At 37.5% G+C, this 25141-nt stretch overlaps 7 protein-coding genes, 1 long non-coding RNA gene and 1 pseudogene across 8 annotated transcripts; 4 read left to right on the top strand and 5 right to left on the bottom strand.

Moving 5' to 3' along the window:
- LOC104755139 (serine/threonine-protein kinase haspin homolog) lies at window positions 102–4294 on the bottom strand. The gene is made up of 15 exons (XM_010477478.2): window positions 3969–4294; window positions 3740–3863; window positions 3571–3651; window positions 3242–3329; window positions 2553–3112; window positions 2269–2392; window positions 1819–1928; window positions 1592–1700; window positions 1392–1484; window positions 1248–1309; window positions 1035–1165; window positions 874–944; window positions 736–788; window positions 561–627; window positions 102–466 (listed from the first exon to the last, which is right to left on the bottom strand). Exons 1-15 carry the CDS (start codon window positions 3979–3981, stop codon window positions 341–343), a joined length of 1812 nt encoding a protein of 603 aa, XP_010475780.1. The 5' UTR covers window positions 3982–4294; the 3' UTR covers window positions 102–340.
- On the top strand, window positions 4750–7515 carry LOC104755133 (probable receptor-like protein kinase At5g18500). The gene is made up of 8 exons (XM_010477473.2): window positions 4750–5036; window positions 5361–5949; window positions 6042–6146; window positions 6228–6350; window positions 6436–6606; window positions 6685–6814; window positions 6892–7104; window positions 7190–7515. Exons 2-8 carry the CDS (start codon window positions 5381–5383, stop codon window positions 7274–7276), a joined length of 1398 nt encoding a protein of 465 aa, XP_010475775.1. The 5' UTR covers window positions 4750–5036; window positions 5361–5380; the 3' UTR covers window positions 7277–7515.
- LOC104755134 (ATP-citrate synthase alpha chain protein 3) lies at window positions 7490–10949 on the bottom strand. The gene is given in 13 exon segments (XM_010477474.2): window positions 7490–7836; window positions 8037–8153; window positions 8236–8352; window positions 8445–8546; window positions 8886–8981; window positions 9075–9156; window positions 9248–9362; window positions 9466–9517; window positions 9723–9803; window positions 9902–10063; window positions 10153–10329; window positions 10616–10658; window positions 10660–10949. Coding segments are annotated over 13 exon segments (1266 nt in total). The 5' UTR covers window positions 10707–10949; the 3' UTR covers window positions 7490–7761.
- LOC104755136 (glucose-6-phosphate 1-dehydrogenase 4, chloroplastic-like) lies at window positions 11043–14927 on the top strand. Its single transcript, XM_010477476.2, has 11 exons — window positions 11043–11275; window positions 11525–12007; window positions 12106–12200; window positions 12286–12400; window positions 12494–12699; window positions 12781–12889; window positions 12976–13010; window positions 13080–13200; window positions 13304–13506; window positions 13582–13782; window positions 13878–14927. The coding sequence occupies exons 1-11, from the start codon at window positions 11174–11176 to the stop codon at window positions 14113–14115; spliced, it is 1908 nt and encodes a 635-aa protein (XP_010475778.1). The 5' UTR covers window positions 11043–11173; the 3' UTR covers window positions 14116–14927.
- Window positions 12865–13383, bottom strand: LOC104755135. The gene is made up of 3 exons (XR_762184.1): window positions 13292–13383; window positions 13054–13206; window positions 12865–12956 (listed from the first exon to the last, which is right to left on the bottom strand). It is a non-coding gene; the product is annotated as an uncharacterized LOC104755135 (long non-coding RNA).
- LOC104755138 (protein NIM1-INTERACTING 3-like) lies at window positions 14481–14941 on the top strand. The gene has a single exon (XM_019239418.1). The coding sequence runs from the start codon at window positions 14505–14507 to the stop codon at window positions 14835–14837; it is 333 nt and encodes a 110-aa protein (XP_019094963.1). The 5' UTR covers window positions 14481–14504; the 3' UTR covers window positions 14838–14941.
- LOC109129860 lies at window positions 15054–16145 on the bottom strand (annotated as a pseudogene).
- LOC104755131 (putative 12-oxophytodienoate reductase-like protein 1) lies at window positions 16249–17943 on the top strand. The gene is made up of 5 exons (XM_010477471.2): window positions 16249–16476; window positions 16574–16714; window positions 16796–16926; window positions 17005–17163; window positions 17245–17943. Exons 1-5 carry the CDS (start codon window positions 16391–16393, stop codon window positions 17835–17837), a joined length of 1110 nt encoding a protein of 369 aa, XP_010475773.1. The 5' UTR covers window positions 16249–16390; the 3' UTR covers window positions 17838–17943.
- LOC104755132 (GDSL esterase/lipase At1g09390-like) lies at window positions 18001–20258 on the bottom strand. Its single transcript, XM_010477472.2, has 5 exons — window positions 19903–20258; window positions 19216–19407; window positions 18958–19127; window positions 18517–18781; window positions 18001–18249 (listed from the first exon to the last, which is right to left on the bottom strand). Exons 1-5 carry the CDS (start codon window positions 20162–20164, stop codon window positions 18017–18019), a joined length of 1122 nt encoding a protein of 373 aa, XP_010475774.1. The 5' UTR covers window positions 20165–20258; the 3' UTR covers window positions 18001–18016.

Here is a 25141-nt window from a genome sequence, read left to right as displayed (position 1 = left end):
ATGTAACAACTTTTGTTCTTGGGATAAGAAGATCAATTCATATGCAAGTAGGGACAACCCATGTGGAAATGGTAGATCTTGATACTTTCTTCTAAAAAGAATTCATGGTTTCAAAAGTATATGCATGCATAGGCAAAAGCTACCATTAAACTATTGTCACATACAAAAAATAATTAACATATCAGTTCTTGCATACATTTGAAGAGATCGAGATAGGTATATAGATCACATATCATGAAGCAAGAGCTAATACTGTTGATTTAAGTGGCTAGGCAAACAATATACACATGAAAGAGAGAGGGAGCTTCTGGATAATCACTTATGGGGTTTATTTTATTCTTCATGATGTTTGGTCCATCAACATATCTGCGAAGAAAGGGTCTAAAACGGCCTCTTTAGCTGATTTATACTTCTCCATCCGCTTCTTCAGTGACCGTAGTTCTCTTTCGTTCTTTGAAGACCGTTCCTAAAACCGTCACACAACGAAAGGAGTATCAACATTCAACAGGCTTTTCTAAGTTGTGGTAACTAATAAACAGATATGTATCCTGCAAACTTACAAATGACTTCTTGGTAAGTAAGATATCCACGAGATAAATTAGCCACAGAACATTTGTTCGAGCGAAACTGTTGTTAGATAGAAGAAGAAACAGAACATGGTGATTATGAAAATTAGCAAATCATTTAGGCGCAGAGATCTCCAAATTTACGGTTTATAAACTAATAGGAACTTACCTTCCTTCCCAGTAATCTTCAGTGACTGCCTTCATTTTTCTGTAAGTTTCTGCCTGCATGATGACATTATGAAAGCTTAAATATATATTTGATCTTCATAGCTCCTGGAATAACTGAGGCTTAATTAAGTTTCCTTACTTGTTTATCTCCTTTTGGTCCTTTGAAAAGGTATGGATCAGAAGTAAGGTCCAGAAAGAGTATCTTTTCACCTGTGCACATTAGTACCATAAAAATTGGTAGTTAAGTATTAGATCAGGCCTCATGGTATACATTATATCGCAGTATTTACGAACCATCACCTGTATTGATTCTTGAAAGAGTAAAGTCAATTATGGATATCTGTACTCCAAAAGTTTTGATAGAAATTTGTTTCCCCTCGAGAATAAAAGGCAGCGTACACGAGTTATTCCGACTAAGAAGAATGTTTCCCCTGAAATGAGAAAATAAACCAAGAAGTTCAAGCGAGAGAACACTAGTAAGTAGCAAACTACCAAATCAAACACTAAACTTACCAATGCAGGTCTCTGTGCTCGAACTCAAAAGCAGCTTCAGCAACAGCCAGGCCAGCCGTGACCTTTTATGTGAAACAGATGCAATTAACTGAAAATTTCTCACTTGCGCAGTTTCTGTTACAGCAAATAGAGGCTATAACTTACCTGAACCAATAAGCTCCGTGCTTCATCAAAGTTCAAAAGAACAAAGCTTTCAAGGTCTTTGCCACCATGTTCCAGAACAAACATGACATAACACTGGAAGCAAACACCACACAGAAAATGGAATATTGCTTCTACAGATTATACAGCTTCCTACATAAACAGACATTTTTGAAATCTCATGGAGTGAAAAAAAATCTTACTTGTTTTTCCGGGAAATCTGGGTGATCATTCTCAGAGCCATGTATATCATCCCATTCTTCCCATGCTTTTATCAGTATAGGGTCATAGGGACCTTGACATACTTTTATACTGCAACAAAATCATGAGAAAAGGTTTGTGAAAGATGATGCACATAAGTTTGGTAAAAGTTTAATAAAACAGAACCGACAGACATCTCCAGCTTATTCTTGTTCCTGAGAAGACGTACTCTTGAGTTTTTATGAATGCCGGGCACGAATTCTGAGCTTCAGTCTCAAATTCTCTTAGTTGATTAAGAGTCCATGAGAGTATCACTTCCTCATGTAGTTCGTCAGCTCTCTGCAACAAATGAACATATAGTGAGATACTATTTATCATATTTCATTGATATGCTGTAAGTATTTGCATTACATTAATCATAATTCATCCAAAAAACATATATGGTGTGAGAATATGCATGCCTTTCCTTAAGCATCCATACTTTTTTTTAGAGATGATAAGCTTATCTAAATCATAAACACTGTGTTCTTCTCTAAATAGAATTTAACCTAAACTTGCGCTTGCTGGCCCTCTTCAATATTTTCTTTCATGTTAAAAGAATCATTTTCCGGTTTCACCAACTAGAAGTTGTAGTCTCAAACCATCATGGGGAAACATAGATGCGAGTTAAGAAACGTACCTTCTGTACTTCCCCATTGACCCTGAAGTCTCCATCAATTGGAACTATTTTACAGACACTAGAACCAGTCCGAAAAGCCTCCCCATATGTACCTTCACCAATCTTGACAATGCTTTCTGGTTCACTGCAATATTTGAGTCATAGTTAAACTTCATGAAATAAGAAAACTAAATCACATTTCTAACCAGTGTCAACAAAATGCACAACATTCCTAAGATAACACACCAAAAGCACTAGACAAACACCCAAGACTAGAACATAAAGTTCATCTCCTAGGTCCATACCAGAATTTAGAGAGTGCTTCTATGAAGTTTGATGGTTGCATCTGTCCACATGCGGACAATAGATCAAGAACTGACTTATCAAAATCTAGATGAGTGGAGATGGGATCAGATGTCAAAGACAGTTGCTTCAGCTCATCTTCAAGGTCAATTGCTTCCATCTTGATTTTTCTAACAGGCACATCTTCAGCAGCTAAGATGTCATCACAGCTAGGAATGAGCCGGAAAACTGAAGTGTTGCTAGCAGAAGACTTTTCTGGGGTTTTTAGTGCACATGAATCAGAGGATTCATTATCACATATTGAGTCCTCCTGGCGTGTGGCAGAGTTTTCAAATATCTTAGAGAGTGTGCTCGAAGGACCACAAGCATGGTTAAACTTCTTTGAGATGAGCCATTTTTCTAATCTTGTGGATAGATGTGGCATCTCAGGAACAACTTGTTCACCCATGGTCCATGTACTAGATTTATTTGGAGAAGGACTCTCTTCCAGAAGCTCAAAAGCATCAATATCACGAAAGTATTCCTTCTCTTTCTGGAAGTCTGGAGCTTTTTCAACTTTTCCCTGAGAGTTTAAAAAGATTAAGAGTTCCAAAAGCTCAAAAGCATCAACTTTTTTGAGAACACACTAGTCTTCATATAAAAACTCCGCATAAGTCGTCACCGAACAAGATAGACTACAACCACGGCTTACCTTTGGAATAGCGGGTTTCTTTCTCCTGGCTGGCTTCTTCTGAGGCTGATGGTTAGCATAAGCGCGCACCGCAATACTCTCCCTCCCTCTGTCACAAACACCAAAAGTAAACTATAAGCCATCGTTTACAGTTATCAAGCCTTGCATCAATCCACTAAAAAATAAGTTAATGGCCTTTCCTTGACATTTCAACAAACAGAAGGTGTGCAGTAAGTAATAACTCATAACTTAAGAAAAGAATTGGAGAAGGACACGAAAACAAGAACACTGAAAAATAAGATCTTGGGAAGGGAACCAGACAAAATTAGGGTTAAGGTGAGAATGTAGACCTGGTGGAGAGGGAACGAGCCCAGCTATCTCTCTTAAGTCCATTGATCGAACTAGTACGAGTACCTTTCACCAACCAGCCTCTGTTTATGAATTTACACATCAGATACAACAAAGCCAAAATAAAAACCACTTTTTTAAGATTCAGGGCAGAAGCAGAAAAAAAATTACAAATTAACAGCTTCGGAGGAGGATTTATTCTCAGGTTTCTTCCTTCTCTGATATACAGCTTCAATCTTGGGTATATCTCCGCCTTCTTCTTCCTCGGATTTGATGACCTCAGACCAAAGATCAACTGCAACGTTAAAGCATCTTCTCAATTAAAATACACAAAGAAAAAAAATCGAAAATTTAAAGCAAACCCAAGATGGAATTAAACATCGGAACTCAATTGATTCACCTCTCTGTTCCATTTTAGGGTTAGAGGAATCGCAAAATCAGTGTACTGCAAAAGTCTGCAACAGTCACCTAGAAGAGAGAGAGAGAGATGTCAATTTGAATAAAAAGTTGTGGACCGGGAAGGCGGGAGAAAGTCATGGGTTTAAAATTTTAAAATCCAAAATCTAATTTGGGCTCAGAATCTAATTTCAAGCCCAATACTTAATCTGTTTTTTCTAAACCGGGTTTTCTAACCGAACCAAATTGATTAATATATGGAAATGTTGTTGGATATAAAAGGAAAGGCTTTCAATTTGTTGGACTTTCTTTTTCATGGAGACGAACGAACAACGAATGACCAAAAGATTAAGCAACCTTTGTTTCTTAATTACTTCTCATGTCAAAAAAAAAAAAAAAAAAAACTATTCTAGAAGGATGGCTACGTATAACTTCTCACTATCTTGGATATTAATGTGTATATAATGTATATAAACAAAAAAAAAAAAAAGAATTGTTGGAAATTTGATATTTGGATCCAATTTGATGCTCTGCGAGTAAATTATGATTTCTTCGATGATGTGATTGTGTGGATTTCTGCTACGTATATATGTTTCTTTGCTTAAAGATGGGACAGTTACTATAGGAGGTAGTTAAAACATCATCCTTCTTTTCGGAAATGTAATTAAAAGGATGTTTTTTTTCATGTGAGATGTAATGAAAATGTAATTTGCAATGCAAGCTCTCTCTCTCTCTATCTGTGTCACCACCACCTTTAGTTATAAAGAACAATTAATGGGGAAGAAAAAAAATGGAAGAGAGACTGAAAAAATTGATCACACCTACCACTTGATAACTCCATTTCTTCTTCCTTCTCCTTATTCCCTTCCACCAGATTTTCACTGCCTAAGTTTTCAAGTTTTCTCCTTTTCTATTTGTTTCAAATTTTAAGTATTGATTTCTTCTTCTTCTTCACAAACAAAAAAAAGTTCAACATTCTTTTTGAAAAAGAACTCTGTTTCCTCTGTTTCATCTAAAACGTATTGTCTTATGTTCTTTGAAGAGCTTCTCTTGTCAAGCTTCATTCGCAGAGGTAATGATCATTAAATTGTCATCTACTTGTTCTGTCTTTATTCTCTGTGCTGTATACTTCTATCATCCTTGCTTGTCATATGTATCTTCTAAATGGATAATGAAGATATTAATGATTGCTGCATTTTGTTATCTTCTTGCTTTATTTGTTCATTATGTACTTACTTAGTGGTCCTTCTTCTATAATTTGGGACCACTACTAAATCAACTTGGAGTCTCTTCATCATCATCATCATCAATCACACAGCATTTTTACTCTCTTTCTCTTGTTCTGACTGTATCAAGTTTTACTCTCTTTGTTTGATGATTCTAAATCAAAAAGCAGATTAGGAAGGAAGGAACACAATGTCTGGACTTAAGATCTGGCAAGCAATCTTTATCGCCATTGCGCTGTTCATCGTAGCCATACTCGCTGTTCTTTCATTTTATCTCATTTGGAAAAAGAAATCAACAAGATCCAAAACCTTAACTCTTCCCATCATCCAAACCCCTGCGGTATCTAAAGAGATCAAGGAAGTCAGAATCGAGCATGTCTCAACGAGTAGTAACTTTGAACCTCATGACATAAACAGCAATGAATCTGACAAATTCTTGCTTAATTTGGATACGGAGAAGAAGAGGGAGAATGGTTTGTGTAGTAGCAGGTCTGGTTCAGGCAAAGAAGGTTCTCTGTGTGTTGCAAACAGGTCTTCTTCATCATTGTATGAGATGGGAACACCATCACCATCACCTCTTTCTGGTTTACCTGAGTCACACCTTGGATGGGGTCATTGGTTTACTCTCAGAGATCTTGAAATAGCAACAAACAGATTCTCAAAAGAAAATGTGATTGGTGAAGGAGGATATGGAGTTGTATACAGAGGAGAGTTGGTCAATGGGACTCATGTCGCCGTGAAAAAGATCCTGAACCACTTGTGAGTTATGGACTTAGAGAAAGGCCTCTCTCTCTCTCTCTCTTTTGATTTGTTGATTATTCTTGAATATTGATTGTTGCTGGATTTTGTAGGGGACAAGCTGAGAAAGAGTTTAGAGTAGAGGTTGATGCTATTGGTCATGTGCGTCACAAGCACTTGGTACGTCTTCTAGGATACTGCATTGAAGGCACACACAGGTATAAAGATAAAATGATACTCTATCTTGCATAGAGAGAAAAGAGAAACCAACTAATTTTGTGAGTATATTGCTCTATTAGGATATTGGTTTATGAGTATATGAACAATGGGAACCTCGAAGAATGGCTTCATGGAGCAATGCAACACCACGGTTATCTAACTTGGGAGGCTAGAATGAAAGTTCTCATCGGCACATCCAAGGCGTAATTAAGCAAAACTTTTAACATTTTTTTCAGTTTTTTTCACATTTTTGTTGTGATGAAAGTAATGGTTGTTAAACTTGTGCAGTCTTGCGTATCTACACGAGGCAATCGAGCCAAAAGTGGTGCATAGAGACATCAAGTCGAGCAATATACTGATCGATGATAGATTCAATGCCAAGATTTCTGATTTTGGCCTAGCCAAGTTGCTTGGAGATGGGAAAAGCCATGTGACTACTCGAGTGATGGGAACATTTGGGTAATATATTAAGCAACTTTGTTTTTTTCATAAAAAAGAGCTAAAAGCTGAGCCATGGTTTTGTTCCGAGTATTGCAGGTATGTTGCTCCTGAGTATGCCAATACAGGACTTTTGAATGAGAAGAGTGATGTGTACAGCTTTGGTGTTTTGATCTTAGAAGCAATAACTGGAAGAGATCCTGTGGATTATGCGCGTCCTGCAAATGAGGTAGATAGAGTATGGAGAGATGAATGGATTTGATTAATGTGATGAGTTTTGTGAGACTCATTAACATTGTTTTGCAGGTAAATCTAGTTGAGTGGCTGAAGATGATGGTGGGAAGTAAGAGACTGGAAGAAGTAATTGATCCAAACATAGCGGTTAGGCCAGCGACGCGAGCACTGAAACGTGTTCTTCTTACAGCACTTAGATGCATTGATCCTGATTCTGAAAAGAGACCTAAAATGAGCCAAGTTGTGCGTATGCTCGAGTCTGAGGAATATCCCATACCAAGAGAGGTTAGTGTCTGCTATATAACCGTTTTTGTATGAAACAGAAAAGTATGCAGAGTTGTAAAAACTTAAGCAAGAATTTAACTTACAGGAGCGGAGAATGCGCAGGACGCCAGAGGAAAACTCGGATACCGATAGAAGCACTCCAGTTTCAAGATCACAGAGCAAGAGACTGTAATAATAAGATTACCATTACAAAACAGAGACTCTGTTCTTTGGAAAGTTGTTGATTCTTCTGCATTTTCTAGTTCTTGGGAATCTTTTTTTCTTTCATTTCTTCCGGTTTTTGCATTTGAATTGACAGATGATAGAGAGGAATATACATGTGATATATATGGTATGCATAGACATGTTTGTATATGGAACTGGATTTGTATAATAGATTGGTGTGTATAGCGAGTGTCACTTTACCGACCATATACCTTCTGAAGTCTTATTGTACAATTAAGGATTTGACCGTTTGATTACAATTACACTTGCGAGTTGCAACACACAGTAATACAGTTTTCAAATTCACATCCAGACGGGGAAAAAAGTTTTAAACAGTCTTCTCATTTTCTTATGTGGAAAGAGAGATGAGGGACAGGAAACAACACACTTACTCCTTCAATGTCTAGCTCCAGCCTCCAGAGTTTGTATTCTGCTTTTTAAACTGAAGGTGGGTTATGCATCAGGTAACATGATGCAGTCAATAGCTCGTTTGCATATTCCCGTCATTGTTGCTTCTGGTCCATATACCTGCAATCATCAATTCTTATGAAGTTCAGTATTCGAGCTAAACACAAATCTTCAGCGTTAACCGAGAGGTGAAAAAGGGTGCTTTCCGGGATTTCTTTTCTTAGAATTTTTTCAACAGAGTGAGTTTTCACCATTTACTATGCTTAGATTGTAACAGTCTTTATTCACAGCTGCTAATTTTCCATAAGTAGTTTGGTTACCTCTAGAGGAACACCGAGTTCCTCTCCCAAAGCTCGCATTCTAGCCAAACCAGTCTGGTAATTTGGTCCACCTCTCCTTACGTAAATGTGCATTCTTGATGCTTTCAACCTTGTTTCCTGCTCATGGCAAACAAAACAAACTGTTAAAAATACAGTAGCAACTGTTTTGTTCATTCACTAAAGGTTGTTAGAGAAGTACCTTTTCTCTTAGGGCTCTGATGATACCGTTGAAAGTAGCTGCCACATCTGTGAAGTTGGCAATGCCTCCTCCAATAAGAAGAGCTCGTTTACGCCCGTCAGGATCAGCAGTAGCACACTGACAAACCCCAACATATTGTCCGTGAATTTCTAAATTTGTATAGAGAAAAATAGTGAATGGCAAAAGCTAAGTTCTTTGCCATGACTCACATCAATGACAACTCTTGCGTACTGTAACACCTCGTCCTCCTTAGGTGCTCCACTATACTCTGCGTAGTTTCCAAGTTCTGATGCATAACCTAAATCCCCAACCTTTTCCAACGTCGATAAGGAAAATACAAAGAAACTAATGTGAGAAATTCTTCGGAGTCCTCATATAACAACACTTTTCTTGAAATAATTTTTTTTTCCAGACATTCAAAATGGCAAGGGTATGAGATTGCTTATATGATCAAATCATAGAGAGCCACTAACTAACACACTAAGTTGATTGGTTCTACTCATAATGGCTATAAACAGTCTATTATCTGAAATTTGAGTTGATTCCGTGACAATTAGCTCATTTCAAGGAGCAGGCCTTTTCAGTTTTGTAACTGCAACCCTCCACTTAAATAAGATCAATGTATATTTAACTCAGGGGTTTCAACTCACTGTATCAGCATATATGACGCTAGCACCGCCTCCAGCTACCATTGTCCAGATGCGGCCTTTAGGATTCAAAACAGTGAACTTCAAAGAAGCACTTGTCTGCAATACGTAACACACACATGCATGCTCAGTTTAAATTACTTTCCTTTTTGAGTCCAAAGCGGTTTTTAAAGAAAAGCCATGCGCTCAAACCTTCTCATCTAGACCATTAATGAAGTTCTCCGTTGGACTGAGGACCCTTCCAAATGGCAGAGGAAATTCAATGTCTCCCCACCTGAATTGATAGAACTTATCAACCCAATGTGTTTCCACAGAAAAATTGATTGCGGATCTCTCAACGGGGAACTTAGAAATGTTAGACATACTTGTTGAAGTTCTTGAAGGCAGCAGTGTCGTCCAATTCTCCCCTCATATCCAAAGGGAATGGTTCTCCCTCGACTAGTGTAAAAGGATTCATCTCCATAAAACTGAAATCCAAATCTTTAAAGAAAAACACAAATAGATAATAAGACAATGTCCTTAAGGGATCTTGGTATGTGCACAAATGCTTGAAAGTCAACAAGTGGCCTAATCATATCCATACCTTGAAATACAGCAAACGCACCCATTATGAAATTGCCGATTTTAGCTCGAACCTAAAATGCATAGATACATTTATGAGAGCAGGCTAAGCAAAAGTTGAAAGAACCTAACTTAATAATCTCTTTGACATAGACTGCAGTAGTGAGAAGCCTAAAATTCAGCTTAACATATCTTTGAGTATGCATAGGAATAAATGCACACTGAAACTAGATATCTAAGTTGGTGTCACTGGATTGCTCACAGCGGACAAATACTTACCTCAAGAGGAAGTGTTGCTATCAATGGAGCACATACTTCTAGTGTCATTGACTTTTCCGCAGGAAGAAATATAGTCTTCACCTGTTGGTACCAGAAAATCGAATTATTGGGAGAAAACAACAAAACTGAGCCAAGAAGGAGAATACTGAGTAACAAGAATAGAGCCAAAAGGTAATTACTTTGTCCCAGTTCTCTTCTATCTCAATGCCGCCACATTCAGAGAAGCTTATAGTGCAGCCAAGCCTATCAGATACAATAGAAAGGTAGTATTCTTGATCATGAGGCACAAAGGGCTCCACAATGAATGTAGTGATAGGTGCTTTACATCCCTCCATCTCAACCTGCGACACACACAAAAAACAAACATCAAAAAATGATATAACAAATTTAACCCGCTGTTCTATAAGCTCGAGCAGCTGGGATGAGTCACCTCAGTACCGAGGCGGGCCTTGACAAAGTCAGCAACTTCAGCAAGATCCAGCTTGAGAGCTACCAAGCCACTTTTCCCGCGTTTCCCAAATAGCATATCAGGCTTCACAACTAGCTTTGTAGACGATAGCCATGACTCCTGGTTGGTCAACTCAGTGAAATCCGTAGATTCTGTCACCTAAAAAGTACACACAACAGTAAACAAATCACCCATATGTATTAGAGAATACAAGTCAGTTCTTAATCCAATGTTCTCGTTGGTTTAGACGAGATAGACATATCCCCAGTTCATCCATAGACTCTCCCAAGATTCTCACTTTCATTAGCTCTTAATTGAATAAGTCTCAATCACAATAAGGTACAGTTGAATTATTCTATAGAATTTAGCATAATTGAATATGCAACAGTTTTTGACAATTCAAAGCAGATCAATGAGAACAAACTAGAATTCGTAAAAAGGTGACCTGAGCAGAGCGAATCTGCAGGTCAATGTTAGCGAGACGCTTCCTTGAGAAGTCTCTTAGAGTCATACTCTCTTATCTTCTTTCTCGCCATCGAATTAGACAATCCAAACCCAGAATCTGAAACAGAGATAGTAAAAGGTTTAAAAGAACAGTGATCGTTCCTCCTGAGCACTTTAAATAAAGGGAATAAAAAGTCTCTCTTTCTCCGCCGAAAAAGAAAAAGAAAAAAGGTGAGAACTTTCGAGACGATAAGATCGAAGAAGTAGAAGAGAAGATGATCTCAGCAACACAACGGTGACGCAGACTCAGAACCAGAAGAGACGTTGACGTTGAGCTGTCAATCAATGTCAAACCTACCCACCCCCGCCTAAACCACCTGTATTCCCCCCACCTTCCTCAATAACCAATCGGTTCGGTTCGGTTCAGAACAACCGGAGGCGTGAATCAGCTGTACCCAAAACCAGAGATGGTAAAGTTGCACTTTCGTCTTCCACTTAAAGCAGCTTCCTAAAGTTTTTAACAGTGTTAGCTAATATTCCCTGAGGAGGAACCATCCTCATGGCTCTCTCCAGTTGCTTGCTTCCCTTCTCTCAATCAGCTACGGCTCCGTCCCCCTCCGCCTGCTCTTCCAATCTCGCCGCCTCTTTTTCTAATTTTCCGGTATTCGCTGGACCTTTCTTGCATGCTTTCGTTTATTGAAAAGATCATTGTGTTTCAGAAATAAAGATAGTTACTTTCTTTGTTTTATGATAAAATTTTCTGCAATTTCCTCACCAGAGATCTCAAATTTTGCTCTATGCCAACTGAATTTAAGCTTAGTAGGAATTGATTTGATCTAAAGGAACTTGCTTTTTTGGCTCCAGATGTTGAAATTTGAATTCTTTTGTGTGTGTGTGTGTGTGTGAGTAGGTTTCGTCAAGAGACTATAGTTTCTCCAGAAACGAAAACCTTGTTCTCAACGGAGGAGGCTCAAATCTCTGCCGGAGATTTTGTGGGTTGAAGAAGCTACGGATACTTAAAAGCCTGAATGTTAGACAAGGCAGCCACAGTAAACACCGTCCTGTAAACGAGCTTAAAACACGCTCAGAGCTCAGCGATGAACTAGGGAAAGACTCGAATACATCCCCTGAAGATCCTTCTTTACAACTTGCTGAGCTTCAAAGTGATCCAAGTTTTACTGAAGAAACTGGAGCTATAGGAGCTGATTTGAGTGATGGTTCTCAAAAAGTTGGAGACTTTCCACTTGTGTTAAAACAATTCTCGGATGGTCTTTCAGATGTTCAAAGAGGTGCCTCGCTTTGCATTGCTGTTGTAGGAGCTACTGGTGAACTAGCAAGAGGGAAGATTTTTCCTGCACTGTTTGCATTGTATTATAGCGGTTACCTTCCTGAGGTATGGTTTTGCTACTCATGAACAAAATATTTAGTGAAAGCTATTGGATGGTTTTTTTTTTCTTGGTTTGTCTTCTTTATCGGACTTCATTGTCACAGGATGTTGGCATATTTGGGTTTTCAAGAAAAAATCTTACAGATGAAGACCTTAGATCCATCATCGCGTCAACTCTGACTTGCCGTGTTGATCATCAGTATGTATATATTTCTTGTTCCATACATTATACTTGGTAAATGTGATATGATAAGTGCTAACTAAGGATGATGCTAAATGTTCAGGGAAAATTGCGGGGAAAAGATGGATGCGTTTCTTAGTAGAACATACTATATCAATGGAGGCCATGATAACAAGGATGGGATGTCCCGACTTGCCGAGAGAATGAAACAGATTGAGGTAGCATTGAAGTAGTCCTCTTTCTGTGTTTGCAATATTTGGAACAGAAAAGAAGGATAAAACACTAATACAATAATAGCTTTCCTTCTTCAGGGAGAATCAAAAGCGAATAGGATATTTTATCTCTCAGTACCTCAAGAAGCTCTCATGGATGTGGCGTGCACCATTGCGGATAAAGCTCAAGCACCACGAGGCTGGACTCGTATAATAGTTGAGAAGCCTTTTGGTTTTAGCTCACAGTCGTCTCATCAGCTGACAAAGTCACTTCTCTCTAAGTTTGAAGAGAAGCAAATCTACAGGTCCTTTTTAATGTAGTTGCTTTCTGCACATGCACAGCTCTCCCAGTTCATCTTTATTCACAGTTTATGTGCCCGTTGCAGGATAGATCACATGCTAGGAAGGAACCTCATTGAAAATCTGACAGTGCTAAGGTTTTCAAATCTAGTTTTTGAACCACTATGGAACAGAACATACATACGCAATATACAGGTAGATTGTTTATATTTGTGTATAGTGCCTAGACTTTCCTCCTCCATATTCTGTTTGTTCACTCTGTCTATAAATGATGTTTTCAGGTTATTGTATCAGAATCAATTGCGCAAACAGAAAAGTAAGGCACAATAGTTCTATAAACAAACAAATTGCATCAGTACCTGATTTCCTACTGCTTTTTTGTAAGGTATTCTGATGGATATGGAATCATACGGGACATAGTGCACAGTCATATACTTCAGACAATCGCATTACTTACCATGGAACCTCCAATAAGTCTCGATGGTGAAGATATCCGGAATGAAAAGGTCAACCTGCACTAGCAAAGAACAAAATCGTCTTATGATATATATGTATAAGTTGTGTACTCATGTTCTGTCAAGTGACCTTGTGACAAACCTGCTTTTTCAGGTGAAGGTTTTGAGATCAATTCGCAAACTAAATCCGCGTGATGTCATCCTTGGCCAGTATAAATCTAGCTCTCAAGACAAGAACGGTGTGATCTTGAACGGTGTAGACCCTACATATTGCGCTGCAGCCTTGTATATTGATAATGCACGTTGGGATGGTGTACCTTTCTTGGTAAGAGTTGGCACAGGCCTCATTAAACACAGGTAAGAATAACTATTCTGACTCATGGAAATATCCAACTGTCATTACAATTGATTGGTGTGCCTTACTATTCAAAGAGTGGAGATTCGTGTGCAATTCCGGCATGTTCCCGGAAACCTTTACCGAGAAAATATTGGAATAAACATAGATTTGGGGACAAATGAGCTTATTCTGCGTGACGAACCTGATGAGGCCATCCTGGTGAAAATTAACAACAAGGTTCCTGGTTTAGGTCTTCAGCTAGATGCTTCTGAACTGAACCTGCTCTATAAAGACAGGCAAGTTTTGCTTTTCTCATCTGTGTTCCTACACATTTTGAAAATCAAAACTTTTGCTCCTTATAGTTATTTGCGTTGTTGGGTCAAACCTGTAGGTATAAAACCGAAGTACCAGACTCATATGAACACCTGATTCATGATGTAATTGATGGAGACAATCATCTGTTCATGAGAAGCGATGAGGTTGCAGCAGCATGGGACATTCTGAGTCCGGTCCTAGAAGAAATAGACAAGCACCACACAGCTCCGGAGTTATATGAATTTGGTGGCCGGGGACCAGTTGGAGCATACTATCTATGGGCCAAGCACGGCGTCCCATGGGCAGATGACTGAAGGAGAAATATAGGCACATCAACTAACAGAGGTTTACAAAACAAATGAGAATGATTCTGAATCCAGGCAATCCAGATTGTTCAGTATGGTTATTGTGAAGTGGTTAGTTTAGTTTGAAGCTGAACCATTCCCTGTAGACTGTACACATGTATGACACATGTTGTTATTTGAATGTCCATCATGGTGGGGTCCATATTAGTGTTGAAAAATCTCCAAAGCCACCCAAAGAAAAGAAGAAAGTATGAGAGACTTTTAGATAAGGTTATGTTGTTGGTCTTCCCACTAGAGGCAATAATTATATCTCCTCCACCATTTCCTGCAGAAATTCTTGAAGATCTATATCATGTGTTGATGATATAGAAAATATAAAAGGAACAGAGAGTGGCTCAATGGATAGAGACGGGAAGAAAGTGAAAATGAAGAAGGAAGAAGACGAAGAAGAAAAGATGGAAAAGTTGTACACATTTCTTAAAAACGCAAAAGAAATGCGGAAATACGTGATCAGCTCCATTGAGAAGACGAGACAGGAAGAAGAAAGAGCGAGGGTTTGTAGATTCCCTTCGTTTCAGCCTGAGGATTTCATTTTCATGAATGGAGCAGAGGCCAACAACAAAGAAAAGGCAGCTGATACGAGCTCTTCAGCATCCAACGAATACGGCTCTAAGGAAAAGCAACACGGATCAGAGACTGACGTTTGTTTAGACTTAAATCTTTCTCTGTAGTACACAAGAGACAGAGAGCTCTTCAGTTTCTGTACAAGCAACAAAGAATATTAATAACTATTATGTACCAAAAACAAATTTGCCATTGGATTCTAGTTTGGCTTGCAGAGAGATCTTTAATTCTTATTAACCATAGAAAGAAAATGCTACAAATGCGCATTGATACAAAATGTTAAAAACAAAAAACAGAGCAGAGCATAGAGAGAACTCTCATCAATGGTTGAACAGGCTCCTATGGTTTGGGAGTATATACAACGCTTCAACGATCAGATGAGAACATTTTGCTTGGCATTTATAAAATCTCGCCAATAATCTTTACAAGAACACTGTACTCCTTCACGTATCTTTAAGAGACAATAAGCCACCGCGAGTCTCTCACTATGGTATCTCAGGCTAGCAACTTTCTCTTCCTCGTCTACATCATGTAATGCATAGCTGCAATCAGGATTATAGCCAGCCTCTCTCAATAACCCATCCAGTTTCATCCAATATCTTCATAATTGATTCCTGCTCGGGATGGCTACAAATACCCTTGCGAGTGAACGTGTGCACCTTGTTCTCGACTTCGGTCCAGCTACAACCTAGTGATTTTCTTACCATCTTTGTCTTCATAACTTTTCTCAGTTCCACAACATTTGCCCACCTACCTAGAGATGCATAAATGTTGGACAGCAAGATGTAAGTCCCCAAGTTCTCCGGTTCAATCTCTATGAGTTTCATTGCAGAAAATTCTGCTAGCTGCGAGTGAGCTCTACATGCTCCTAATAGAGAACCCCAAACTGCAGCATCTGGTTCGACAGTCATACTATCAATCATTTCCATAGCCTCATCAAACCGTCTTCACGCCCAAGCATATCTACTATGCAAGCATAATGCGCCGTTATGGGCTTAACCGCAAAAACTGATTCCATAGATTCAAATATCTTAAACCCTTCCTGAACCATCCCAGCGTAGCTGCATGCGGCGAGAGTTGCAACAAAGGTGACTTCGTTAGGCTCAGTACTACCAGACAAAGGCATCTCATAGAAAACTTTTACAGCTTCCTCTCCTAGACCGTGCGAGGCATAACCAGATATGATTAAATTCCACATGATAATGTCCTTGGAAGGAAACCTGTCAAAGATTAGCTTCGACTTCACAAGCTCACCGCATTTAATGTACATGGTCATCAAAACAGACGCAACGTACACATCAACAACATCTAACCAACTGAGCATGGACCTGTTTACAATGGTGGAGGCTTGGTTGACAAGGAAAGATATATACAATAATACGATTTTGTGGACGTAACGAATCAAGGATACCATACCACACATCACATCGTCATTAAACCTACCAACCAACCAATCAACGATACCATACCACACATCACATCGTTGTTACTTAAAAGTTAAAACAATTCGTAAACAATTGCTCGAGTATCGTCATTGACTTTTGAATACTCAACAAGTCTCTTCAAACTTCCTCTGTTTCACGTAACTGGTAAATAAATCTCCAAAACAATCCCTGAGAAAACTCAACACAAATCTGGGAGTCATTTGAAAGATCGATCGATGGGGAACGCAACTATCTCTGCAACTAAACAGATGATTCCTCTTCTCAACCCATTCTCGATGAGAAACTTCAACCTTACACACAGGTTCGTAACTCTCTCATTCAACACACAAACCGTTGCTAAAATACATAGATTTGTCTTACTGAAAAGAGTCGCTTAAATCTATATAATCAAATTCCAGAATAGTTATGGCTCCGATGGCGAGAATGAGATCATACGGTAACGTTCCAAACCCTCACGTCGCCTTGTATTACTCTCAGAGAACAACTCCGGGAGGTCTTCTCATCAGCGAAGCCACCGGAGTTTCTGAAACTGCCATGGCGTAAGTCTCTATTTATAACCTATTCACGTTGACTTTTTTTTTTTTAGGCTCTGATTTTGATTGACTTTTTTTCTCTGAAAGGTATCAAAACATGCCAGGGATATGGAAAAAAGACCAAATAGACGCATGGAAGCCCATCGTTGACGCTGTTCACTCTCACGGCGGCATCTTCTTCTGCCAGCTCTGGCACGCTGGTCGTGTTTCTCATCGAGGTCTATTTATAAGAAACCCTTTTATAAAGTTTTCTCTTTTAGGATATTTGAGTGATCATCGTGTGAATATATTTGTAGATTGTCAGCCAAATCGGGAAGCTCCGGTCTCTTCTACGGATAAGCCATTCGCTGATGATCCATCGAGTGAGTATACACCTCCGAGAAGGCTAACAACTGATGAAATCCCCACCATTGTTAATGAGTTTCGTCTCGCTGCAAGAAACGCTATCGAAGCTGGTAAATAAAAATCCAAACTTTGAAACTGATTGAATCAAACCCAAGAAGAAAGGTTCCAACTTTTTTTTAATCTTCTTACAGGTTTCGATGGAGTTGAGATCCATGGAGCTCACGGGTACTTGATTGACCAGTTTATGAAAGACTCTGTTAACGATCGAACCGATGATTACGGAGGATCTCTAGAGAATCGCTGCAGATTCGCTTTAGAAGTAATTGAAGCGGTGTCGGACGAGATCGGACCTGATCGCGTTGGAATCAGACTCTCACCGTTCGCTAATTACATGGAATCCGGAGATTCAGACCCTCAAAGATTAGGGCTTTACATGGCTAAGTCCCTCAACAGATTCGAGATACTCTACTGCCACATGGTTGAGCCGAGGATGAAAACAGCTAGTGAGATTTTCGAATGCACGGAATCGCTTACGCCGATGAGAAAGGCGTTTGATGGAACGTTCATTGTCGCCGGAGGTTATACGAGAGAAGATGGGAACAAAGCGGTGGCGGAGGGAAGAGCTGATCTTGTCGCGTACGGACGACTGTTCTTGGCTAATCCGGATTTGCCTAGAAGGTTCGAGCTCGATGCGCCGCTGACTAAGTATGACAGACCAAGTTTCTATACTTTTGATCCTGTTGTGGGTTACACTGATTACCCTTTTCTTGAGACTACAGAGTAAATCTCTCGTCAGTTCAATTGTAATGTAAGTATGCCCAATCATATGTGACCGGGTTTATATGAAATCAGAACTTTGGTTATATAATAAGAGTTGAGAGTTCAACCAATTACAAAGAGCTGAAAAACAAAAAGAAAGTTTCATACTTGAAACAGAACAAGCACATAATAACAAGAATAATATCAGCTGCCGCAGAAGAAGTGGAAGGGAGTTGGTGGCGTCGAGTATTGCATCGACAATACTTTCATGGCTACTATGGCGTTAGCTGTCTCGGTGTAGTGTATTCCGTCCCAGCTTATATACCTTGACCCCTCGTCGCAACTTTTAGAGACACCGTTCCCACACGTTATATTCACATTGTAGTTATAAGGAGGCCCTCCATATCCGCAACACGCCATTAATGGTTTCTCAAAGCCTGCACAAACACAATTAAGTTTCTTAGATAACCATAATCATGGATACAATATGAATATTTGATTCTTTATATACATTAAGTATCATTCGCTAAATAAATCCAGTTTTCGGATATATTGGTTTAGGATATATACAAACCGATTGAAAAATGAGCGTCACTTGGTTCAGGTTTATACATGGTTGATGCTAGACACAAATATGCTTAACGAAGTCAAGTATAAGAATGTTCTATGATGTCATAAATTGACTAATATGTATGAAAGCTTACCGTAGTTGGTGGAGTTTGCGATGAGATCGTACTTGATGGCATAAATGTCGACATAGACAATGTTGGCCTCTCTCAGCTCTGTCCTCAGCTCTCCACACATATGATCCAATCCTTCGTTGAACAGCTTTGCAGCTGCGTTATAACTCACAAGACAACCGTGCTTATCGAAAACTTTGCTCTGAACCATTGAAAGTTTCTGAGGCAAACAACCTAAAGGTCCTGTATTGTGAACCCAAAATTTCCTCCCTCCTTCATCATACAATATCTGCAAAACAAATTTCAACAATTCTACTTAATGTGTGTTTGATTTTATGTTAATTAAGTACTCTACTGTTTTTTGTATTTAGTTAGTTGTAAACAGCTTTGACGTGTTAAAAGAAACTGTTTCTTAAAAAAGTGTGGATATAATGAAAACAGAGACCTACATGTGAAAGTTTAGACCTTTATGGCACTTTTGATCTCGGATATAACGTTGGGAATAATAAGCTTGACAACCCGGGAGTAAGAAAGGCCTTTGGAAAATGAATTCGCAATATCATTCTGCCCGATATCGAACATGTACAACGCGTGTCTAAATCCACTCTCGCTAATCATCATTTCTTTCAAAGGATCTGCAAAACACAATGTAAAGGGTCATTTAGTATAAGTACGAAGTTTATTGTTCTAAGGAGTTAAGAGTTACCAGATAGAGAGATATACCTGAAGTAGAAGCAAGCTCGAGTGCTCGGGATTTGAAATGAAGGAACTGCATGAGCTGAATGTTGAGAGCGAAAGGAACATATCTGGGAAGAGTAGAAGATCCAACGATGGCGAAGTTAGCACCGTTTTGGAACTTTGATCCAACCAATGAGTCTAGATATGGGTTCAATAGACTTGTATTCAAACTCTCGCCTGCAAATTGTGTAGAATTATTACGTACATTCATTTAGTAGTATTAAAGTTGTTACACTTCAACTTCTTCACCAAATCACCGAGAGATTTTTATTCGAATCCAACACATGCGTAACAGTTTTTTAATCATCAACATGTGAATTCCGATTTGGACAAAAAACTAAACTAATTAAACTGCACGGCGCTGTTTGTGTTTGTGTTTGACTCTTTTTGTATTTAGTCACGAAATCTAACAGAGTGGGACCCGCTTTATTGATTGTGACATCTCCCGACTCCCATGTCTGAAATGGGACCCACTTTTTGTTGGATTAGATTTTCATCGTTTCAACGAAGTAATTTAACTATGTCGTTTTGCGGGATTACGTAACGCGATTATCAGCCGTCGATTAAGATTTAGATCCGTTACATCGGACGGTTTGTCACGACTTGATTCCACTACCACTAAATCTCGACCGTCTAATATAATTACTAGGAGTCAAGAGGAAGCTGACTTACAGAGGAAATCGATGACGAGTCGTCCGTCGGATAATCGGCCGGTGGATCGTCGGAAAAATGAGCGGCCGTTGGGGAGACCAATGTAGTAGCCGAGTCCGGCGGTGAGTCCACCCGTGTCGGAGTTTGAATCTCCGAAGTTAAAGATCACAGGAGGATGTTGACATCCTTCAGCCACAACCAAGTGATGTGGGGGATTAAAGATCACCGGCAGGAGAATGAAGAGGACAAATGAGTAGGAGTGAAGAGCCAGAGTAGTAGCCATTGCAAGAACCAAGAAGAGACTGATCGATAGTACTAGTAGTGGTGTGAACGGAGAGCTTTGAGTAGTGTGGGATCTTGTTTCTCTTACTTTAAGCTTTTATTAAATTATTAGTGTGATCCTTTTTATTTAATTTGAAATAATAAAGCCAAAGACTTTGTAGGTTGGTGGTTGATACTATCAACTTGATAGTGACAGACACATAACTCAAGCTTAGGCATATCGAGATCGATCGAGTCCCAATTTAGTTTCCCACCGTTCGGAAAAAAATAGAAAAGATATGCGTGCGCTCCTATGTGGATCTATCTAGGCTAAAACAAAGAATAAAACAAAAGAGAAACTACAGTGTAGTTTTACAAAAAAAAACTTTTTTTCCTGTGGTTGGTAGATTTATGGAATCATTCCGAATCTTGATTTTATCAATTGTAATGAATGAATAGATTGCATTAAGGGTAAACAAACTAAACACACTAAAAGGGAGCCATAAGAAGTACACAGCTTCTTCAAATCATACATAAATATATTTATGGACCTTTTGATGTTACTTCTTTTGGAAGTGAAAAAATATTTCATTACCTTTATTTATGATTATTCATATTATTGTTATCTCTATCTATTGCATGAAAAGTCTCAATTCGTGGATACTGTAAAAGTATTCATTACTGATGTAGAGAGACAATTAGATAGAATAGCGAAAATCATAATATTAGATAGAGGTGAATTTTTGGTAGATATAATGAAACAGAACAACATTCTGGAACTTTTGCCAAAATTCTCTAAAAATTAGGAATTGTTGCTCTGTACACAACGCATGGATATCCATGGCAGAATGGTGTAGCTGAAAGGCGTAATTGTACTTATATGGGAATGATTATATTTATTATAAGTCAGGCTTACTTATCTATATCTTTGTGTTAGGACGCATTATATTCTGCATTTTATGTCTTGAACAGAGTTCCTAGCAAAGCAGTTTCAAAGACTCTTTTGAACTGTAGAAAGGCTGGAAATCTAGTCTTAAGCAAGAATTTATAATCCACATGAAAAGAAATTGGATTTCAGAACGATCAGTGGTCACTTTATTGGTTATCCTGAGAAGTCCAAAGGATATAGATTTTATTGTCCAACCCATATTATAAGAATAGTGGAAACCGATAATACTAGATTCTATAAGAATGGCAAGATTAGTGGGAGTGATAAATTTCAAGATGTGTTCATTCAAAAAATTAGGACCGGGTTAATATTTATTTGCCCTTATTTCTGAATATTACTGGAAATCATCCACTCCATGAAGAAAACATCGCTAATAATGATAACAAAGCACAAGAGGAACAAGCATTAAAAAGATGTACTTTTCCGAGGATATATGCTATTTCCGATGACTATGTGCTTTATCAAGTAGAATCTAGAGAACTGCATATTAATTAAAGACTCGGTTTCTTATTCACAAACCATTAAAGATGTTAATTCTATAAAATGGATTGATGCCATGAAGGATGAAATAAACTCTTTGGCTGATAATGAAGTCATTGATGTCGTTCAATTGCCGGAAGGACACAAACCAGTCGGTTGTAAGTGGATCTTTAAGACCAAAACCGACTGTAATTGCAAAATTGAACGATATAAAGTTAGACTTATAGCGAAAGGTTTTAATCAGAAATAATGTATCAATTATAATGAGACTTTTTCCCCTGTGTCAAGGAAAGATTCTCTTAGGATTATCATGACATTAGTAGCTCAATATGACCTCGAGTTACATCATATGGATGTTAAAATTGGTTTTTAATGGAGACTTATCAGAGAAAGTCTATGAAAAGTCAACCTAAAAGTTTCTTAATCGAAACTTCTGAATGCATGGTCTGCAAACTAAAGAATTCAACTTATGGACTTATTATAAGTCTTGAGTCAATGGTATCTAAAGTTTAATGAAACCATTACAGAATTCGGTTTCAAAGAAAACAATATATTTTACCAAACATGTATCTCAAGATCAGTGGGAGTAAGTTCATATATCTGGTATTGTATGATATCTTATTGTCTAAAGTGATCTTAGTCCATTATTGAGACTAAAGCTAGCCATTCGAGAACTTTTATATGAAAGTTATCAATGAGACTTCCTATGTGATAAGAATAAAATTATCCATGATAAATCTCTTGGAATTAAGATTATCTCATAAAGTTTATATTGATAAAGTTCTTGAGAGAATTGGCAAATTAACGTGTTCTTCTAATATTACTATTTGTAAACAAAAGTTTTGAGATACCTAAAGGAAACAAGTGAATACATGTTCACATATACAGAAAATCAACACATCCACAGATGGTTGAAGTTTCTAACTCAAATTTTGGTGGATATTTTGATTTAAGATACTACACTTTCGGCTATGTGTATCTCATTAATAGAGGTGTCATATTATGGAAGAGCCTACAGTTGAAGTTTCTTTATAAATCCACTTTAGAAAGTGAGTATGTGACATATAATGAGGTTTATATTAAGAAAGTATAATTACATAAATGTCTTTGAGTTTGAGACCTTAAGTATTGTTAACAAGTGTTTAACTCATTATGTGACAATTAAAGATGTAATTTTCTTTTATACAAGTATGACATGATATGTGAAGGAGCCAGATATATGGACATTAAGGTTATATATGTCAATAAATTAAAGCAAGATGTCAAAAGAGAAATGTATGTCAATTACTCCCTCTGTTTCACAAAGAGTGTCATTTTGACCAATTACACACAAATTAAGAAAAACTTGAATTATACGTATATACCCTTATTTAATAAGCAATTTATCATTTAAATCTAATAGAAAAAGTTTTGGGTTAAGGGTAATAGATAGGAAATGTAAAGGTTAAAAATCTCATTGGAAATATAAAGTGACAGTCTTTGTGAAACAAAGAAAATACTCCAGAATGACACTCTTTGTGAAACAGAGGGAGTAATAGATAGGCACTGAAGTTAAGGTTGCAGACTTAATTATGAAAGGATTACCTCCAATGACTTTTAACATGCATGCTAAAAGTATAAGCCTTGAGGAAAGTTCCTAATTACGTTATCTGCTTATTATGATTAGCCTATATTTGACATTTATTTGAGCTCTTTTTATGACTTTTACATCTTTTATATTATGTTCCAATGTGCACAAATATTATTTGTTATTAGATAGAATACGTCTTTATTTAAAGACATTAAAGAGACCATTATGACAACTCCTATTTATGTTGTGGTCTAGCTAGGAAGGTAGTCAATGTAGTAGTATTTGGAAGAGATCATATTGCTGAATGATATGCAACTGCCATGACTCTCATTGATTACTAGATTAGTCAAGACATTTAGAATGACCAAATGAAAGAAATTAGTTATAACATACTATGCCGGCCTTATGACATTATTTGACTAGATTAGTCAAGACATTTCATTTGACTCCAATGACTCCCATTGGTAGATTTATATATACTTTTTTTTTTCCTGACATCATACTTACATATATTTCTGCATGACGATTGGGCTTTTGTATCATAGAAATATTTTTTCTTCTAATTCGAATTTAGCCCACACATGGCCAGAAATGAAGTGGACGCGATAGAATGAATCGATTTTGCACGGAAAATTCCTTATGTACGTATAACAACAAAAAAGATAAAACTAGAATTCTAAAAATACGCGGCGATAATTTTACGTTAGAACTTGGAAACCAAATAAGTAAGGGACACGAAAATTCATTTGGACGCCAACGCTAGCTTATTTGACTTATGCAAATGACGCAGAAGCATTGTACTAATTATAATTTAGTCATCTTCAATTTGGAAAGCATTTCGTGTAAAACCACTTAAATCCAGCAAGATATGAATCATTACTAACTTCCTCAAATATCAACAAGCATGATTTTTTTTTTTTAACGTGTTGTGTTATATATGTTGTTTTTGCTTTTGGTACATCTACGTTTATATTTATTTGTTTCTACTCATGAGAAAAGACATTCTTGCTCAAAGAAGTCACTGTACACCTAAGGAAAGGCCTTTAAGCCCAAATAAATTTGATCACACACACACACATGAGGGGGGAGTGTATGTTGTTTTTGTAATATATGAGACTTTCCATCACACAAGTTTTCATTATACATTTTACTTTAGATTACTAAACATTATATAAAATAACCAAAAACAAAAAAAAATCGGAAATTTGTCAGATAAAAGTAAGTATGTCGAACTGAATGTGTAAAAAAAAAAATCAATGAAACATACCTGGTTATCTTTATACCATAAGATCTGTGGTATTTAATTAATATATATATTTTTTATAATCCATGCTTAATATATCCCATTTTTTGGGACATAAATAGTATACCATATTACAAAAATAAAAGTAGTTAAAAGAGTGAATGTAAATTAATTAAGATGATACTAATTGGATAATGATCATATATATAATCAAGCGATAAACCAAATCCTTGATTATATTTAATACTACAGAAACGAGTTTTATCAAAGTAGAATTGGTTGCTTGAAGTTTGAGAAAGACATTCATGCATTCTACTACCATTCATTCACAAGCTCCACCAAACCCCATGAAAAAACGGAAACCAAATAAAGGGACTAAAGAGAGGAAATAAGTTTTTCTTTTTTCTTACAAAACGCCAATTCAGATTATCATAGTAATCAACAAGGAGAAAAGTTATACAAATTGCCAAAAATATCAAATGATACATATCATCTATTGTTTCGTGTTCTTATGCCCTAAGGAGAGCACAAGTGTTACAAGCAAACTTCATCCTCGAACCGTTTCTCACCTTTCTGTTTAAAACATCTCTCTTTCTTTCTCTCTATATATATTTATATATAAATAAATAAATAAATAAATACATATATATGTATATATATGTCTTGGGCTATAAATATATAAGGTTGAACCAAAGTAGAGAGATAGATTTGGGGGAAACTAATAAATATTATAGAGAACCCACCTCTCTCTTTTTTT

Source organism: Camelina sativa, chromosome 17, assembly GCF_000633955.1.
Source record: "Camelina sativa cultivar DH55 chromosome 17, Cs, whole genome shotgun sequence".
NCBI lineage: Eukaryota > Viridiplantae > Streptophyta > Magnoliopsida > Brassicales > Brassicaceae > Camelina > Camelina sativa.
The sequence above is the reverse complement of the archived record's forward strand: the minus strand, read 5'-3'. Positions and strand labels throughout refer to the sequence as shown.

Coding starts and splice junctions, on each gene's coding strand:
- LOC104755133 (XM_010477473.2), top strand. CDS start 5,381: ATGTCTGGACTTAAGATCTGGCAAGCAATCTTTATCGCCATTGCGCTG. Junction 6,147..6,227: donor TGCATTGAAGGCACACACAG/GTATAAAGATAA, acceptor TTGCTCTATTAG/GATATTGGTTTATGAGTATA. Junction 7,105..7,189: donor AATATCCCATACCAAGAGAG/GTTAGTGTCTGC, acceptor TTTAACTTACAG/GAGCGGAGAATGCGCAGGAC.
- LOC104755131 (XM_010477471.2), top strand. CDS start 16,391: ATGGGGAACGCAACTATCTCTGCAACTAAACAGATGATTCCTCTTCTC. Junction 16,715..16,795: donor GTTTCTGAAACTGCCATGGC/GTAAGTCTCTAT, acceptor TTTCTCTGAAAG/GTATCAAAACATGCCAGGGA. Junction 17,164..17,244: donor AAGAAACGCTATCGAAGCTG/GTAAATAAAAAT, acceptor ATCTTCTTACAG/GTTTCGATGGAGTTGAGATC.
- LOC104755136 (XM_010477476.2), top strand. CDS start 11,174: ATGGCTCTCTCCAGTTGCTTGCTTCCCTTCTCTCAATCAGCTACGGCT. Junction 12,008..12,105: donor ATAGCGGTTACCTTCCTGAG/GTATGGTTTTGC, acceptor TCATTGTCACAG/GATGTTGGCATATTTGGGTT. Junction 12,890..12,975: donor CATACATACGCAATATACAG/GTAGATTGTTTA, acceptor TGATGTTTTCAG/GTTATTGTATCAGAATCAAT.
- LOC104755139 (XM_010477478.2), bottom strand. Junction 3,652..3,739: donor TCCTCCGAAGCTGTTAATTT/GTAATTTTTTTT, acceptor ATTCATAAACAG/AGGCTGGTTGGTGAAAGGTA. Junction 1,310..1,391: donor CACGGAGCTTATTGGTTCAG/GTAAGTTATAGC, acceptor TTCACATAAAAG/GTCACGGCTGGCCTGGCTGT.
- LOC104755138 (XM_019239418.1), top strand. CDS start 14,505: ATGGATAGAGACGGGAAGAAAGTGAAAATGAAGAAGGAAGAAGACGAA.
- LOC104755132 (XM_010477472.2), bottom strand. CDS start 20,164: ATGGCTACTACTCTGGCTCTTCACTCCTACTCATTTGTCCTCTTCATT. Junction 18,782..18,957: donor AGATCAAAAGTGCCATAAAG/GTCTAAACTTTC, acceptor TTTGTTTTGCAG/ATATTGTATGATGAAGGAGG. Junction 18,250..18,516: donor CGCAAACTCCACCAACTACG/GTAAGCTTTCAT, acceptor GTGTTTGTGCAG/GCTTTGAGAAACCATTAATG.